Source organism: Nilaparvata lugens, chromosome 3 (assembly GCF_014356525.2).
Source record: "Nilaparvata lugens isolate BPH chromosome 3, ASM1435652v1, whole genome shotgun sequence".
Taxonomy (NCBI): domain Eukaryota; kingdom Metazoa; phylum Arthropoda; class Insecta; order Hemiptera; family Delphacidae; genus Nilaparvata; species Nilaparvata lugens.
Window position 1 is genome coordinate 82502295 of NC_052506.1, and position 19671 is coordinate 82521965.

The 19671-nt window shown below is 35.3% G+C and overlaps 1 protein-coding gene across 2 annotated transcripts in view; it reads left to right on the top strand.

Annotated features, from left to right (window-relative positions):
• LOC111043294 (probable ATP-dependent RNA helicase kurz) overlaps positions 1-19671 on the top strand; it is a 33378-nt gene that overhangs the window by 1476 nt on the left and 12231 nt on the right. Inside the window, exons 2-6 of one of the 2 annotated variants that reach the window (XM_039424800.1) lie at positions 1671-1868; positions 5772-6044; positions 10003-12646; positions 15357-15491; positions 17509-17677. In XM_039424800.1, the coding sequence (XP_039280734.1) occupies positions 1671-1868; positions 5772-6044; positions 10003-12646; positions 15357-15491; positions 17509-17677 (3419 nt within the window). Of the gene's footprint in view, positions 1-1670; positions 1869-3030; positions 3669-5771; positions 6045-10002; positions 12647-15356; positions 15492-17508; positions 17678-19671 lie in introns of those variants that run through there. The other variant, XM_039424801.1, reaches the window with a different exon arrangement.

The window sequence follows — 19671 nt, forward strand, 5'->3', positions numbered from 1 at the left end:
CAATATTACTAATTAATAATTTACAATAGTGACAATATTTTTATACTATTAATATTTCGAATAATTGTTTGAATTTTTATAGCTCGCGCTTTGCGCCTGGTGCAATATCTCATGGATAGATGGTTGAATAGAATTTTCATTACTGTTTTGAAATAATGTGATTAAAAAATCAATATAATTGCATATTTCACAGTTTTGTCTCAAAATATATCTAAAAAATTGATTGAAATTTAAATTACGGTAACTAATGTAAAGAATAGCTAATAAAAGTCGAAATTCATCGACAAAAAAAATGTCTTTGACCGAGGTTCGAACCTAGATCATGTTTGTAATTCACTGATCTTTGAGTTCTGATGTATTACGCCTTTACGCTCTCGGCCATTGCGTATTGTTGATCGTAGTGGCCTGTAAGTCAGGTAACATACTATGTAGGCTACTATAATATAGTGTATAGCGGCAAACTTGAAGCCGGTTTGCCGGCATTTTCACAACAAAATATTGCTCTGAAAATAGTTAAATCATAGAGAAAACATTCGAAGATTCAATCTAATGTTTTCTCTATATGGTTTGATATTGGAGAAAAATTATCTAAAAGTTTTAATAATGAATTATGGAAAAATTACTAGGAATTTTTCAGTCAAGGCTGAGTTTCACCAGTAGGTGAACTTAAGTAGTACCTTAAACAACTTCAGATCTCTGCTGTATTTTCCTATTATTATTGTTGATTGTATTGCATTAAGAAGTGGAATTCGATAATAAAAAAGAAACAATTATTACTCTACCTCACTTTTAAATATTGATACAATTATTGTACTTTGATTTTAAATTCGATTCTTTACTTTTAAATACTTGTGATACGTACCGGTACCTTTCTGACAATGGACAATGCAGCCAACATTATATTGTTGAGGCTATGGAGATATCATCGTATTCTATTGTTTGATATCAAAAACACAATAATAAATATTAAATTATGAAACAGTAATTTATAAAATATATTATAGACATGATACCGCGATTCACGATACATAATTATATAGATTATTACATTCGTTATGAGATTATCTCTATGATTTTTGTGAGATCGGACACGATCAGCTGTTATTCAAGGTCATTTTACAGCCCTAGGGCCGTAAAGTTTTACCGGCCTGGTCGGAAAATAATCACTTTCGGCCTCCATATGACGCACGTAAACCAGCTCATTACATCCAAGTGTGGCGAAAAAGATATTTTACTTTTTTAAATTTATTTTCTCTCAGACTCAAAGTAGGTTTATACTCTATATAAAAATAAAATAAACAGGTAGGAAGTCTCTCTCTGTTTGTCTCTAAGCTATTTTTTATTACAACCTAACTTAGAATGTCTTTGCATTTAGCAACAGATGAGTCAGTCGTTTTAACTGCTGAAGCTACTGTTTACACGTCTTTTAACTTCTATTGTGTACTTACTTTAACCTAACAATAGTTTCTCACTGTCGAGTCATTCTGACAACAAAACAATACATTTTAAACAGTGAAACAATGGTTTTAGATATTTTAGGCATGCAGTGAAAACAATTAAGTCAAGATATCACTGAAAACATTACAAACTAATTATTAAAAGTAATCGGAAAATTGTAAAACCTCTATAAAATTTCAAAATTCATTACATCTCTTCTTCTATTTTCACAGTTGAAAAAACTAGAAATTGGTTTTGATGGTGAAGGAACTAACAACTACGATGATTCCAATGCTCTTGCTCTACTTCCTAGAAGCAAGAAAGAAAAGAAGAAAAATAATACCACCTTAAAGCCTGCCGTAAAATTCATTTCCAAGAAGCGCAGAAAAGAACTGGAGAAAATTCTTGAACGGAAAACGAAAAAGGAGAATGTAAGTTACGGTATCTATAAATAGTATTGCACTATACAGTATTAAGATCATTATATTTTTACTCTGCTATTTTGTAATTCTTAAGTTTCTAGGCTATTTGCTATTCTAAAAGCATTGGTTAAGGACCGATTTCTAAGACATGTAATCGACCATAAAACCATCTCATACATTCAAAAAGTGTCCTCGAAACCTGGTTGAAGTAAATGAATCTAATCCAAACCCAAATGTATAGTTATTGTTTTCTGGATGGGTTTTTTCACGATGGGTAAGTTCAGTTATTTCTATGTTTACTGTAATTTATACTTCTTAAATCTAGTTCAGATTTCTGTAAATTCGTAGAATAATATATTATTTGAATATCTACTTGTTACCAAGATATATTATACCTAACTTTAATCATTTATTCATTTATTTATTAACAATATGGGAGCATACGGGAAAATCCCAAAAATTGCTCCCTAATCAAAAAAACAAAAACAATAATCACTATATATGAATAGGCCTATTACAAAACTTGATAACAAATTGATTAGTTCCTAAGGCCCAGTGCACACGGTGTAATTTTCAACAACCATTGCAAACCAGTTGCGAGTTTGCAACTGTCTAGCAACCTTGACAATGCATTTAAAGGTGCGTAAATACCGCCGTCGACTAAGATTGGGTGAGTATCTCAGATTGGGTATATTACTACTATTTGTCAAAATAACATGAAAGATTATAAATAGAAAGAGAAATGAAAATCTCAGTACCCTTTTTGAATTATTTTATCACAACATGTTTCAACATTGATGCCATTTTCAAGTGATATGAAATAAATAGGCTAAATACTATTTATTTACTTTCTTATTCATTTACTTTATATCACTTGAAAATGGCATCAATGTTGAAACATGTTGTGATAAAATAATTCAAAAAGGGTACTGAGATTTTTCTTCTTCTTTCTATTTATATTACAAGTAGCCCTATACAGAAAAGAGATAAACATGAAAGATTATGTTTAAATTTTCTAATGGGGAAGGATAAGTTTATACTTTTAAATGACAATATGATGATATTATTTGAAGTGTTGAGAATCGAACTGACTCCGTGATAAAGGTTTCAATAGAGATAATATTTCGATAGTGCAACCCCTCACCCTTCCCTCTTAGCAAGCCACCAGTCAGCAGTCACCACCTCAACCAGTCTGCCTACAACTTCCGTGAGAACCGTATCGCAACGCTGTCTGAAACGCAAATTAATTATTGGCCGCATGCCAGTGTTAATTATTTCTATTGTCTGGAACTCACTTATAAAATTGCGGTTTGGATATGATACACGAGCCTGGATATGAACCTGTATAGAAAAATCATAGTTTTAATCTCGTTTCTGTAGGTTTCCAAACTCATGTTCCAAGTTGTTATTCCGTTTGGGAGAAAAAAGTTGTTATTCCGTTTAAGGAGAAAAAAGTTTGTTAGAGTCGTGTGTGTGTGTTTCAATCGTTTAAATCAGTTATTCAACTCAACATTCAATTTATCTCCTTTACATTGAAGAAAGGAGTGAAAAGTTATTTAATTTCAAAGTTTTTTTGAAGTGTTCAATTCAATTGCTTGGTTTCGCCAGATTTAGTACAAGACATTTCATGTTGTAAATTCTATTTCTCAATTATCGTGACGTCATAGCTCGGTTGTGCGTTTGATTCAACTCCCGCGTCTACCCCGCCGGTCTACAACCTCCTGTCCTGCCTCGTCTGACCATCAACTTGATGCCTGTTCACCGGAGAGACTTCATCGAGATAAGTTATCGCTGCTGGCTTGCATTACGGTAAAGCAATATCAGATGTCTCTCAGCATTCCTTCCCCAGTAAATTTCTTTCTGCCTGATAAAATAACTGAAAAAGAAAATTCCAACACTGAATTATTCAGTGCTGTTTTATACTAGAATTATATTAGTACTGAGTTACCCATAATACGATGGAAACTTGTATTAAAGAAACGTAATAGATTGTTAGACAAAATATCGTTTTACGTCAATTCATTAAAAGTCTCATCTAGTTATCATTAAAATCTCATCTACACGGCAGATCAGAAGAAAAGTATTTGAAGATTAATAAAACGCCTATGAATTAATCCAAGAAAATATTGATGAATTATCATTACCTTTTGAACAAGAAGATGAAAATGCCAAACTATGTTCTGATAGATTTCAGGCATTGTAAACTAAATTCGTTCATTGAAAGAATAAGATATAAGATAATTGTCAATACCACTTTAATTTATTCGAAAATTAATTCATATTACAGAACCAGGTTTCATGGTAACACCTACCACATCTTCAGCTGAACTAATGTGTTATTTTTGAAGGGACAGGAAATTCAATTTTAGGTTACGTGTTGGGGTTGTGAAAGGGAAGGAGAATGAAAAATGTTAGTGGGAATAGATGGATTAATGATGAAATTAAACTATGCTAATATTTTTAGAATGGAAAATTACATTGTAAATGAAATTCTAGTCATCTTAAAAAATACCGGTATATATGTAGGCTACATCAAATTGATTGGTAGCTTACTGATGATTATATAATAATTTATGATTTTGAAATTTTGACTCAATTACAAAGGTGATAATAATCATAAATTTATAAAACAAGAGACATGTGATGTTTAATTCATAATAATTATGATTAGCCTGATCAAAAACTATCCCTCTGCCATTACACTCACTCAAGTTCTTTTTCAGTTACAAACTGTCTTGAGAAGCAACGGTGGTTGTAAAACAGTCACACCGTGTGCGCTTCACATTTTACCATATCTAATTTATTACGGGGTTGAACCCTTTTATAATAAGGTTATAATTTAGGCCCGCTGCAAAGTAGACCCACAATAATCCACGAAAAGCAACCCACGCCGTGGGACGTTTTGTTAACCATTGCTATAGAATTATTTATAATCAATCAGCTGACAAGTGGATTATTCATTGCATGTATTACACAGATGTCCGGAGAAGCCTAGCAATGGTTTACAAAACATCCCACGGCGTGGTTTGCTTTACGTGGGTCTACTTTGCGGCAGGCCTTAAGCTCATAATTTATAACCCTTCAAGACGTAGACCTATCTATAGTGAGGTCCAGGTTATAATAGCAATATTTTATTAACATTGGTGTAGCTATTCTTGTTCATCATTCGACAAAGCAGATGGCGCTATCTTTTTCTACTAACTCTGCAACGTTGCTAGATCGTAATTCAATAATGTGGAAGTATAATTTATTAAATAAATATTCAATCTCAATTATAAAAATTAGAAAAATATATTTTACTGACGAATAAAATATAATTGATTATTTCAAACAAATTTAACAGTTGACATTACATCACACAAGCCTAAGAGCTTATATGGGCTTTACCCTCAGTATTATTATTATTATTATGGCGATGAAACTTTTGATCTGTGATAGTTTTAATAGACTTTTATCTCGAAATTTGGGACTTGGGCTACTCACTAGTAAGTATAAAATTATCTCCACTTATTACACTCTATATTTTATAGACTATCGAATCTGTTTATAATAACTTGTTAAAATCATTCACAGCCGGAGACAGTAAATTCTAAGAGAATAAGTTGATCCCTCAATCACTTTTCCATTATAAATCCGCTATGATTTTGGAATCATATCAGCTATCCTCTATAGAAGGCAGGGAACCGGTAACGCTTTTCTACTATCTTTCTCTACTGCAATTATAACTTGGATCTCACTCGATAGTTTGTAAAGCAACTATCTGCTGGGAGTCCGGTCCCCCAAGATGTCAAATTATTAATTGATAGCTTAATAAGGAGTTAAACAGAATCGATAAAAGCCTATCTGTTGACGTTTGGTTAAAGCGTACATCTTATCGGCAATTGAAATAATAAATTGCTTATGTTTGCACAGAGATCGAATCTGTATGCGGCTTTAGCTGAAGTGCAGGCACCCGATGCATTGATGAATCAGCTGATGTCCATCACCAGCGTCCAAACCAAAGGAGTGAAGCAGGTGTTGTCGGATGCAAATGGAGACACGCACGCGCACGACTCGCGTGAAAAGACTACCAAGACGATGGTGAATGCGATCAAAGGCAGCAAGCGGAAGCATCTTGTTGAATGTTCGATCCGAGAAGAGAAATTACGCAAACACGATGGGGATCCGACTGTTGTTGGCTTCGATGTAAGTCAATTCATTATTATTTACTGGTTATTGTTTTAAGATGCTTATGCTATTTTCACAAAATTTGGAACATATCATTCTAAATAAGAGTATATCATAATTTTCAAAGTTAATCATTATTCTACAGTTTTAAGTGATTAGTGAGTGTTATTTTGTTATTCAATTTGTTTTTCCTACAGTTACGTTGAAAAGTGGCCATTGCTGCACTGATTACAGAACGCAAAGAATCACTTTTCCGCTCTAGTGCGGGAAAAATTTTTCTGCACTCCAGATTTGCAACATGGCAACGCAATAGTATATTTCGCACCTAGAGCAGAAAATGAGATTTTTCCAGCTCGAAATCGGTTTTCAAGTCCGAGGCCGTAGGCCGAGGACTAGAAAAGATTGAGAGCTGGAAAAACATTTTTGCCCGTGGTGCGAACGATATTTTTCGCCACACTACAGGTATTGCTGACAAAATAAATAAAGAATACAAAATAAAGAATACTCGTTAAGCTATCGTACCTATCTCTTGATTTTAGTGGTAGAAGATTTGCAGTCAGTATTTCAGATTCTTTTAAAATTTTACTTGGAATACCACAGTCATCTTCAAGCATTTTTGAAAATTCGGAATGCACTAATCAACAATAAATAATTGAATAAAACTGGTTGCGAAGCGAATTAGTTTGATTCGAAACTGGAACTAAAATCATGGCGACTTCAGCTTATTATGAAAGTGGACACTCGCCCGATCTAGCGGATGACTTATTAATAATAATTAGCGCGTTGTTTCCAGCCATAAGCGGCTGGAAAGAGACAACTTTCTGGCCTAGACCGGAAAAGAAACCCTTTTCTGACGTCGTCTGCAAACAAGGTCTTTCAGATCTACGTAGGGACTGGAAAACAGCTGCTTTCTGTGCAGTGTGGCGAAAAATACTTAGTAGTTAAAAGGAGCAACAATGCAGCAAAATCAAAATAAAGTTGGTAACAGTGACTGCAGTGGCTGCTATAGTGAGCAGAGGTGCAACGAAGCACAACGCGCTAATTATTATTCATTATATATTATAACCAAGGACAACGAGGACTTTAGGATTTTAGGATTAAGGTTTTTATCAATAATAAAATTACACAGAAAAACATTTGATGGATTTCAGGCAATTTTACCCATAATTACCCACTTTTCATATTCAATGGTAACTGTAGGAAAAACTTAATGTGAAATACGTGCGCAAAGTTCCTCTGCTGCACTCAAGAAACCATTCCGCCCTCGCCTACGGCTCGGGCGTAAACGTTTCTTTCGGTGCAGCAAACTGACACTTTGCGCACTAGTTGCACAAATAACTATTTGTAAACAATCTAAATTAGAAATGTTCTGTTTTCAAATGTTTGGACTGTAAATTTGACCTGAATTCAAGTGTATGGAACATAACCTACTTTTTGGAATATTTATAGTGTATAAATCAAAATTCGGGGAGAAACAGTTTTGGGCTGTGTCTGTTAGTCCTTCCCCAATCATTTTAAAGAATTGTGTTCTGTTTATCAGCTCCGAGCCCCGATATTTCAGTATGATATATGGAGGGTATTTTTAAAACTTTAGAAGTGTCCGTTGCGGAATCTGTGTGCAAAGAATGAGGAAATTCTGTCAAAATTTAACTTTGAGAAACAAAGGGGTTGCTTATTAAAACGGCCAAATAGGTGTTGTTGCTTTCCCAAATGTAGAAATATCTTCTAAAGAAGTAAGACGCTTTCCCCATGAATCAATAAAACTATTCCCAAACATTTATTGTTTTACCAAACGAAATAGAAGGTGCATAACAGTTTGTTGATATTCACTTCAGCATTCATTATTTATAGCATCAATGTTTCTCATTCTAACAATGCTGAAACTTTGATGAGAATCTTATTATAATTGACCGAACGAAGTGAGGTCTAAGATTCAAGTCGACGGTTTGGCATTTCTCTTAATGTTTATATATTTATATGTAGCGCATTTACGGCGAAACGCGGTAATAGATTTTCATGAAATTTGACAAGTATGTTCCTTTTTAAATTGCGCGTCGACGTATATACAAGGTTTTTGGAAATTTTTCATTTCAAAGATAATATAAAAGGAAAAGGAGCCTCCTTCATACGCCAATATTACAGTAAAAATCAGACTATAGAATTATTCATCATAAATCAGCTGACAAGTGACTACACAGATGTGTGGAGAAGCCAGTCTATTACTGTATTTGTATAAGTTCTATAGTTTCAATCATAGACATTAAAGAGGTATGCATCTTTAAGCTGGGTTTACACCAAAATTGTTATAACTTGATCCTTATAGATTCTATTAGATTGAACGGAAGTTGACAAACACATATGTTCATCATGTGTATGATAAGTTATGTTCAATCTAATATAATCTAAAAGGATGAGTTAATAAATTTGGTCTAATCGCAGCTTTAAGGTCTTTGGTTTCAATAATTTGTTTTGCAGTCATGGTATTATTATGCTTGCCCATCAGTATCAATATTCTCACATTCGAAAAAACTAATTTAATAGGTGAATAAAAATAAACAAATGAACTAAATAATGCTGAAGAAATTATAATATTTTTGATTGAAAAAAATTAATTTTCATTAGATGGAAAGATTATCACGGAACTGGATGAATATTATATAAATTATGTAATAGAAATATATTCTATTCATTGTTTAAATTAACATAAATATTAATAAATTATGGAATACAATTAATTCAAATGTGAACTGATTTTGCTAACATTTAAAACAGTTGACATCAGGTACTTGTGGATGAGAATACTGCGTGAGGTCTACTGTTCACAGAACTACTAGTTATTTGTTTACATTACATCAGATGGAGATAATTATGTTAATGATCACACCTGTTTCAATTTCAATCATTTACCACATGTTAGCTTCTCATCCCAGCTGTTATATTATGTGAATACTCTGATTAAAAAATTAAATAATTATATTATCTAGGCTCGTATCACAGATGATTGGTTTAAACTGCGTTTAGCCTAAAGGGTCCTACACACCTACGGATTCGGCCTGTCTTGGCTCGGCTCGGGCGAAATCCGTGGGTGTGTAGGCGATTTTCTTTCGAGCTGAGCCAGGCCAAATCCGTCCAGGGCTATTGGCGCGCCTCGGATCGGCTCGGGCGAAATCGGTGAGTGTGTAGGCTCTCCCGGCCGGGCGCGTGTAGTTTTATGTACTATGTTACAAATTTCGTGAAATTCGTTAGAGCCGTTTTCGAGATCTGTTGGACATAAATAAATACCGTTGGACATAGAATATATAAATATAATACAGAAATTGCTCGCCTAATATAATAGGATATTTGCTGATGTGACGATGAGTACATAAAGAGAGCAACTGGGTGGCACCATAAAGTATCGCTAACTTGATTGCTTTCTTAAATACACAGTAGAATGTATTATTCAACAGTGTTGAATGTGTTGTTCAAAGTGAGGTGATAGCAACGCTACTAAACATAACTCTTACTGATACAAATTTCTGGGTAACTAAGTATTATACAAATGTATTTGAATGAAACTTGGTATAGGCCTACAGCCAGGTGTGGATCGGCTGTACATGTGGATAGCATGTGTATTCTTCTTCCCGTCTCCCATCCAATAGAGGATGTAAACATAATATATTACAGTATTATATTAACATTCTCGTCTAGGAAGAGCACCTCTCCGGATATAAAATTCTATGACAGTGACGAGACTATCAATTTATCAATCCAATTCCATTCAGCAAGCAATTTTTGTTGGTATGATGAATATCAAGAACGTTAATAACGATTTTGATTGAATTTGGATTTTATCTTGCAAAAGTAATTTATCTTCCAATTCCCGTAGCGAAACACGGGTGCCCTGCCAGTACTGTATATAATGATTTGTGATTGTGATCAATAAATAAATAAATGTGTAACTTACATTTATTTACACAACTGTTTTTTTTTGCAGATTTCTTCTGAAGATGATTTTGATAGTGATGGGGAATCTGAAGAAAATGAAGTGGAAAAAACTGTTATTGAAAGTGCAAATGTTGAAACTGCTGAGAAACCAAAATTGGAACCTGCAAATGTTAAAACAACTGAGAAACCGAAATCGGAACCTGCAAATGTTGAAACAACTGAGAATCCGAAATCGAAACCTGCAAATGTTAAAACAACTGAGAAACCAAAATCAAAACCTACAAATGTTAAAAATGCTGAGAAACCAAAATTGAAACCTGCAAATGTTGAAACAACTGAGAAACCGAAATCGAAATCTACAAATGTTAAAAATGCTGAGAAACCAAAATATAAACCTGCAAATATTGAAACTGCTGAGAAACCAGAATCAAAACCTGCAAATGTTGAAACTGCTGAAAACCCGAAAACGAAACCTGTTGTATTTGTGCCTGTATTTAGAAAGCCCGCAATACAAGAGGATCGCTTGAAACTACCGATTCTTAGCGAGGAGCAAGCTATAATGGAAGCCGTCAACGAGAATCCAATTGTGATACTGTCTGGAGAAACTGGAAGTGGTAAAACTACTCAGATGCCTCAGTTCCTGTATGAAGCCGGTTACACGAGAAATGGCAGAATGATCGGTGTGACTGAACCAAGGCGGGTCGCCGCCATTTCAATGTCCCAGAGAGTGGCTCAAGAACTCAACTTGTCTAGTAAGAAAGTGTCTTATCTCATCAGATTCGAAGGAAATGCAACCCCTGAAACCGAAATCAAATTCATGACCGATGGTGTTTTGTTGAAAGAAATACAAATGGACTTTTTGTTGAAGAAATATTCTGTGATAATTATTGACGAGGCGCATGAACGTAGTGTTTACACAGATATCTTGATAGGACTTTTGTCTCGAATAGTTCCATTGAGAAACAAGAAGGGAGACCCTCTTAAGCTAATTATTATGTCGGCCACTTTGCGACTTGAAGATTTTGTCGACAATAAGCAACTGTTCAAGATTACACCCCCTCTGATCAAAGTTGAATCAAGACAGTTTCCTGTTACCATTCACTTCAACAAGAGAACAGATCCCAATTATGTGAAGGAAGCTTTCAAGAAAGCCTGTAAAATACATACTCAACTACCTGATGGAGGAATACTCATTTTTGTAACAGGACAACAAGAAGTCAATCTGCTAGTCAAGAAATTAAGAAAATCCTTTCCATTCCATCATTCTAAAGATAAAGTGAATGATGAGAACGATGTTGATGAAGCGTTGGACAGGGTTTTGAAAAAACGTAGGAGAAGAAAAAGTAATGAGAAGAAGATAGTAAAGTTGCCAGACATCGATTTGAGTATGTATGGGGTAGCTAATGACGACACAGAAGGTGATTTACTTGATGAGTTGGATTCAGATGAGGATTCAGTTGATGATGGTGGTGAAGGAGTGACGTCAGAGCAGAGGCCGATGTGGGTGCTGCCTCTGTACTCGCTGTTGCCCGGCCACGAGCAGGCCAAGGTGTTTGCGCCGCACCCCGAGGGCAGTCGACTGTGCGTGGTGGCCACCAATGTTGCCGAAACCTCGCTTACCATTCCCAATGTCAAGTATGTGGTGGACAGTGGAAAGGTGAAGAGCAAAGTGTACGACAAGCACACCGGCGTGTCTGCGTTCTCGGTGATGTGGACGAGCAAAGCGTCGGCCAATCAGAGGGCGGGTCGCGCCGGCAGGACTGGACCCGGCCACTGCTACCGGCTGTACGCGTCGGCTGTGTTTAACGACATGTTTGCAGCGTGGGCCGAGCCCGACATCAGGCGCCGACCTGTGGACGATCTGTTGTTGCAGTTGAAGGCCATGGGCATCGATCGAGTCATCAACTTCCCCTTCCCCTCGCCACCCGACACTCTCCAACTGGAAGCTGCTGAAAAGAGGCTGATTCTGCTGGGCGCTCTCTCTCGCAAGTCTTCTCAAGATGGCAAGTACACTGGTGATGACAGCCAACTGACGAAACTGGGCGAATCGATGTCGGTGTTTCCGATTGCGCCTCGGTTCTCGAAGATGCTGTTGCTGAGTGACCAGCAGCCGGGCCTGATGCAGCAGATGGTGGCGCTGGTGGCCGCCCTGTCGGTGCAGGAGCTGTTGTTGGTTGGCGAGCGGCGGTGGCACGAGGCGAGGCGCCTGTCGATCGGCAGCGGACACTCGCAGCACCTCGGCGACATGATGGTGCTCTTGAAGGCGGTCGCCGCCGCAGAGTTGGTCTACTCCACCCAGTTGCAGTCTTTCCCCAGCTATTGTGTCGACCACGGCCTGCGCATCAAGGCCGTCCTGGAGGTCAGGAAGTTGCGGCTGCAGTTGACCAACGAGCTCAACATGAACATCAAAGACTTGGACCTGTATGTTGACCCCAAGATGAAGGCGCCGACTGATTTACAGGCTAGACAGCTGCGGCAGATCGTGCTGGCCGGGATGGTTGATCAGGTGGCCGCCAGAGTGAGTGAGGAGGAGGCTATGGCTGGCGGGGTGCGCAGGGGGAAGGCCGCCTACCAGATCACGGGCACCGATCAGCTCGTCTTTCTGCACTCGAGCTCCGCGCTCTACAAGCAACAGCCCAGCTGGCTCGTCTATCAGCAAGTCACCGACAATGGCTCCAAAATGCATCTCAGAGGTACGCTATCCTATAACTAAGGAAAACATTGTAAAGCATCTCAGAGGTACGCTATTAATTGCAATACTACAGTAGGCTATCTATGTAATATAATACAATATAAGGAAAGAACTGGCTTATACACGTACAGTATAGGAAATTCACGAATGACGCATCATTATTTATACAATAAATGAATGAATCATTACGTTTCAACTACTGACCTGATTAACTTGAAATTTTGCATATGCAGAGTGTTTCAGAAGTAGTGTCGAACATTTTAGGATATTGTTAGGATATTTTTTATTTATTGCTCTCTATTTTATCTATTGTTAGGACATTTTTAGGATATTTTCTATATTTGTAACATTTTATTGTGTTTTATTTGTTTCGTAAATCTTTGTAATTTTGTTTTGTCTTGTTTTGTGTGTTTTTAATAAATTGAAATAAATAAATTGTTCCTGGATGATAAGAGACTACAAATGACGTATTTGAAGTGTCCAAAACTCAGCGGTTATCCTTATAGCTGCCATTTTGTTTTTTTTTCACTCAGGAATTTTTATTCTTTGACCAATCTTAATAAATGAGGTATCCTTGAAATCTTGATAAAATTTGCTAACTTTTTTGTCTCTTGTAAATTTTCTGTAAAGTGAACGGTTTCCATGAAATTTGAAATAAAAAATTAAAAATGGCCGCCATTTTAAATATGTTTATCGAAAAGTTTTTATTTTATTTTTTCAAGTTGGATCTTTATAGCATAAAAATATTCATGCCAAATTACAGATCAATACATCATTTCGTTCTTGAGATAAAAATTCTCAAGTGAAAAAACAAAATGGCAGCTATAAGGATAACCGCTGAGTTTTGGACACTTCAAATACGTCATTTGTAGTCTCCTATCATCCAGGAACAATACCCTAAAATGCTCGACACTACTTCCGAAACACTCTGTAGATTCTCAATTTACGGAGGATTGTTATAGGCCTATTTTCAATTCTTCAAGATTTCAGTATGTCAAGATTTCAGTACGTCAAGTCTTAAATTTATCAAAATTTAATTAGACACTTGCGGAGCACGGGTTACCTGCTAGTAATAACTAAATGTTAGGCTAAGCAAAACATTGAAAAGTCGACACAAGTATCAGCAACTCCTACTATTCAATAAATTGCCGATCACAGTAACGGGTCTACCGAATAGAATTTTTTTTTTTGATACAATAATTACAAATCATATAAATATGATCGGGATAGAACAACAGGCATAGCACAAAACTATTCTGTTCCCAAATTTTGATAAATAATAAAATGTCCGAAAAAATAGGTTAATATGCTATAACCATAATTATGGTTATGCTATAATTCATTCCAATAGTATCCGCTTGGTTGAACTAAAGCTTTTTACACCCTTGAAGAGTATCTTAACTGTGTAAGTAAATTTATATCTCTATTATAGAAGTCTGAATGATCTATTAATCATCAGTTTCTTATAATTTTAATTGAAATAAATTATATAATTTATTATTATTTACTCTCTCATTTTTAATTTATTAATTCCGATGTAATTTCAAATGATTTAATAATCACCAGTTTCTTTCAAATTTAATTATGTATGTAAAAATTAATGTATAGATCCTCTTCTTTTTAATTTAATTTTGAAGTAATTTTCAATAACTTCTATGATTTTATGATAATAATTGTAATAACTATTATGTTTTTATGGGATAATTGTTTGTATTTAGGTACTAGTAGGTCATATTATTTAGGACCGGTTTCCGAGCTCGGGATTTAGCTAAGTTCTAGACTTTAAACAGCTGGAGTCAGAAAATTAGCTTTCCAAAACGGGGCGTAGTTGTTTTTATAACAGTAGTCGCAGTTTTTATTTTCTCATTTCTATAATTGAAAACGTTATTCCTTGACGAAATTAAACATTTCTAAATAACTCAAAATAGCTGAAACTTAACACTATTTTCTCTTAATTTTATTTTGTATTCAATTTTCTAGTTTTTTGAAATTTAATTCCAACTTGACTTTGACAATGACTACGACTACGCCCCGTTTTGGAAAGCCTATTTTCTTACTCCAGCTGTTTAAAGTCTAGAACTTATCTAAATCCCGAGCTCGGAAACCGGCCCTTAGTGACTAATCATGTATGATTTTACGTACAATTCATTATTATAGAATATCTTTTGAACCTAAATATAACTGACTGGATCGCTTTTGAGTCCTCACATATTATATAAATGACAAAACCTATTGTAAATTGTTTACTTGATGGCCAATAAAGTATTCTATTTTAGGGTTCAAAGACATTGGAAATAGCTTAGGGGTGCATAATAGCATAGAATATAGAATGACGTGTTGCATGCTGCAGGACCTCTGCTCACTTGAGCAGCTTATCGCAACAAATAAATTTAATTGACCCTGCTGCAAATCAAGACTGAATACCATGAGAACCATCAGAGAAGCCTTCTTTAACAAAATAATTTTTCTGATTTGTTCTCGTGGCATTTAATAACTGTTTAAATTTAATGCCACGCCCACACGTTGGCCCGACAAGCGTCAGAGTGTGAATGGGTGGTTTGCCAGCGAATTTTTTTTGTAAATTTTGACGTTAGTTCAATATTAATTGAAATTATTAATAATTACAATTTTGTGATGTAACTTGTACGTAGGAAATCATTTGAACTAAGATTAATTTCAAGTTAATTATCAGCTGTTATGTTTATTATCAGGTGTGACCAGTATAGAGCCTGAGTGGCTACCAGTGTTTGCTCCGACTCTGTGCAATCTGACACCTCAAAAAGAACCATCACCCACCTACAATGCAGAAAAAGGAGTTCCATTTTGCTTTGCCACCGGATCGTTCGGTAAGTTTTCATTTGTGACAACAAAATGCATATCTATCTATCTACATGACTGTAATTATTATTGTTTTGTGATATTTGCTCTACCTGGCGTTGTCTATGTATTTGTATAAATGCTCAAGAATGAATTTGAATTATCTGTAGTATGACTCACGTTAAGGTGTGTACAGACTTGTGCGCCACAAACAAGCGCATTTCACTTTTCATCAGCTGATGCTATGTTTTTATATCCCAATCTCCCACCCTATTCTTTTTATTTTGTATTATTGTGATTGTTGCTAATTTCTATTAACAGTATAATCTGTATCTTACTGTTTATGTACGTAATAAGCATAGCATCAGCTGATAAAAAGTGAAATGCGCGTGTTCGTGACGCTCAAGGCAGTTTGCAACGGGCTAGAAAAAAACTTCTACTGGTAATATTCTTCAAAGTTCTTCGATTTGTATACTATCAAGCTATCAAAATTAAAAAACTATCTCAGTAAGACATTCTTTCCGATCATTACTTTTTGAGATATGATCGCCCAAAGTTCAATTTTTCGGGACAGATCATTTCAAATTCGGTAAGAGATAAATCCATGAAATTTTGAAGAAAACTACTTCAGGGTAGGCTATTGTTGTTGATTGAATAAAAACAAGATTTTTTGAAAACATCCATTTTTGAGAAAGTTATTCCATTTACAAAAACGTTATTTTTGGTCACTTTTTCTAACTGGAATAACTTTCTCATAAATTGATATATCTAGGAAAGCTTTGTTTTATTCAATAAACTTTACCATGAATAATTTCCTTGAAATTTCATAAATTATCTCTTACCGAATTTGAAATGATCTGTCCCGAAAAATTGAACTTTGGGCGCTCATATTTCAAAAAGTAATGTTAGGAATAAATGTTTTCCTGAGAAAGCTTTTTTATTTTAATAGCTTATCAATCGAAAAACTTTGAAGAATATCACCAGTAACAGTTTTTTAGCCTGCTGCACCAACGTAAGTGTGTACGCACCTTTTTAGTCAGTGAAATCGATAGGATGACATTCTCACCGCCTTCTATAATAGATAGCTGTGATTCAAGTCCCGGTTACATGATCTGATCTGATATTAATAGTTGTTTCTTATTAATATTTATCAGTTAAATTATTTTATTCACAAATCGAAATAGATCTATTCATGATTCAATATATACTTTTTAAATTGTGTTGAAATAATACGGTAGTTCATTATATTTCTTGTCCTACAAACGGTTTGGCAACGGTACAGAGCTAGAAAAGGATAGATCTTTCTGCTTTGTCTGATGAAAGACAAGGATAGCAATACCAATGTTAATCAGGAGCTGACTTTATAACGTTAATCAATCTCACTGTAGGTGTGTGATTCCACAAAACTATCAATTGATTTTTTTCAATTTAGTATTTCTTTCTTCTTTGAGCAGACAAATTTATTCTCCTTCTTTGAACTTGAAATTATCGTGGAAACTTCTAGTGAGTTGGAACTTCATAAATAATCGAGAAACTCCTAGATAGCTCACGAGTGTCATATTGTTTTCCATGAAAATTTATGGAAGAATTATCTTATTGGAATTTGTTTCAAATACTTCAATATTTATAACTTCATAGTATGTCGATTTTCTCAGCGTTTTAACATCAATTGTATTTTGATGAAGTATTTTAATAGAGCTACTTGATACTTTAATTATAGAACAAAACTAGTTCTCTCGTAATATTTTTTTTTAAATTATATACGACTAGTTACGACATTTATGTCATTCTCAAGTGTACTTTTTTCAAATAAATTAATGAATTCAAATAACACTCAAGAACTAGTAATGTATAATTTAAAAAAATATTACAAGGATACCAGTAATTTTATTTAATTGCTCATTTCTATTATTTATTCACCAATACCTTTATAAATAATAATTTAGATATGACTGGACGAGAGCAACAATATATTAGATTTTGATTAATGTTTTTTTTTCTGTATGTTTATATGAGTTGTTCTTCAATGAGATGCGTTTTTTACAGGTCCCAATGGATGGCAATTGCCAATCATGGAAATAGAATATCCTCAATCTCTTGAGAGAATTCGTTGGTTTGCTGTTTTCATCCTAGATGGCTCGGTGTGTCCAAAACTCGCAAAGTATGTGAAATCACTGTTGTCTACTCCACAAACAATGGTCAAATCATGGGCCAGGTGAGAGCATTCTATTCTATTGAAGAACTCCTCAAAGTATTATTTTGTCATTCACTTGAGAACTCCACCCTGCCGACACCTATAGTGAGTTTAACATAAGTTAACAACTGATCAATATTGGTTTGCTATCTTTGTCTGTCATTAGATACAGCAGACACTTCTATCCCTTTTCAAGTCCCTCTGTTGCTAAGGCGGATTTCACACCAAAACTGGGCCGAGCCGGGCCGAGCGGATCGGCCGAGCGGAATCTGCCTGCGTTCGCACTGAAGCCGATTGCAGATTCGCTCAGTAAGTTTTCTAGCCTTGTAGTGAGAAGTGCATACTCTCCGATCAAGTTCTGATAATTCTCAAATCCTGAAAATGTCATCTACATTTATATGATGATGATGATGATGCTACTGGGTAGTAGTTCCTCACTTATCAATAAAGATCACGAGATTATAGTGAGGTCCACGTTAGAAAGGCAATGGAGAAAGATAGGAGAACAACGTTGCCGATCCTCTGTCTTGTCAATGCCTTCTAAAGACGGTAGCTGACAGGTTTATTGATGTAATATTAACTGTTCATTCTCGTTTAAAATAATTAATTATATTTTATTAAGCAAGAAATTATATTTTTCAATAATTCCATGATGAATTTTCATAATTAAGATGGAATATTTTGTTAATTAATTATTAATTCCACATTGTTAAAAGACGATATGGCAACAGAGCAAAGCGAGAAAATGATAGCGCTATCTGCTTTGTTGAATGATAGACAAGGATAGCAATACCATTGCCAATCAAACACTGACATTATAACGTGCACCTCACTATAGTGGACAGTTCGCAACTCTATACAACCAACTCCGAGAAGATGAAGAAATATTTTGGAGACATTTTAGCATGAGCACATATCAATTAACATTTCTATGTCAATATTCATTGTAGACATTTTCAAAGTTGAAATTACACAATACTAAAAAAAAAACAATTCAAATTGAAAATGACCTAAGTTAGGGTCGAAACTAGTTGTTGAACTATTTTAAAGTTTTTAAAAGTAAAGGGTACTTCAAGATTTTTATATTGTTTGTATTAATTGACCGAGCGAAGTGAGGTCTAAGATTCAAGTCGACGGTTTCGCATTTCTCTTAATGTTTAAATATTTATATGTTGCGCATTTACAGCGAAACGCGGTAATAGATTTCCATGAAATTTGACAGGTATGTTCCTTTTTTAATTGCGCGTCGACGTATATACAAGGCTCTTGGAAATTTTGCATTTCAAGGATAATATAAAAGGAATGAGGAGCCTCCTTCATACGCCAATATTATTGTAAAAATCAGACTGTAGAATTATTCATCATAAATCAGCTGACAAGTGATTACACAGATGTTTGGAGAAGCCAGTCTATTGTTGTATTTCTATAAGGTCTATTATAGTTTCAATCAGGTACTTGTGGATGAGAATACTGCGTGAGGTCTACTGTTCACAGAACTACTAGTACAAAATACTGTACAACTCACTACGTTGGAAGATCGAACTAAACTGAAAGAAGGCAGAATCCGCTTGGCTGAAAACGCTCGAGTTGGGCGTCAAGCCGAGTGCACAAATCCGCTTAGCATCGCGCGGCGTTGATTTGAATGCTACCGACTAAATCCTGCATGGTTAGCGCGCAAGCGGACTCCGCTCGGCTCGTCCCGGCCCGGCCCAGCCGGTTTGGTGTCAAACCCCACTAAATTGTTACTATGTAAAAATATAACGAACAACGGAAATATATAATTTTTTATTAGAGTTGAGATGAAATAAAATTGACAGCAACAAACATACATTTGCAGACGGACGGAGAAATAGTCAAACGTCTGCATTCAGATGTGATCAGACGGACGTCTGTCTGCGTTGCAACTTTCAAACACCTGGAGAGAGATTTTTCCTCCGTCTGTTGCTTTGTGTGTTTATCATTCTCCATCTTGGGCTCTAAAATAATTTCAAGAAGAATAATATTTTTCATGATGG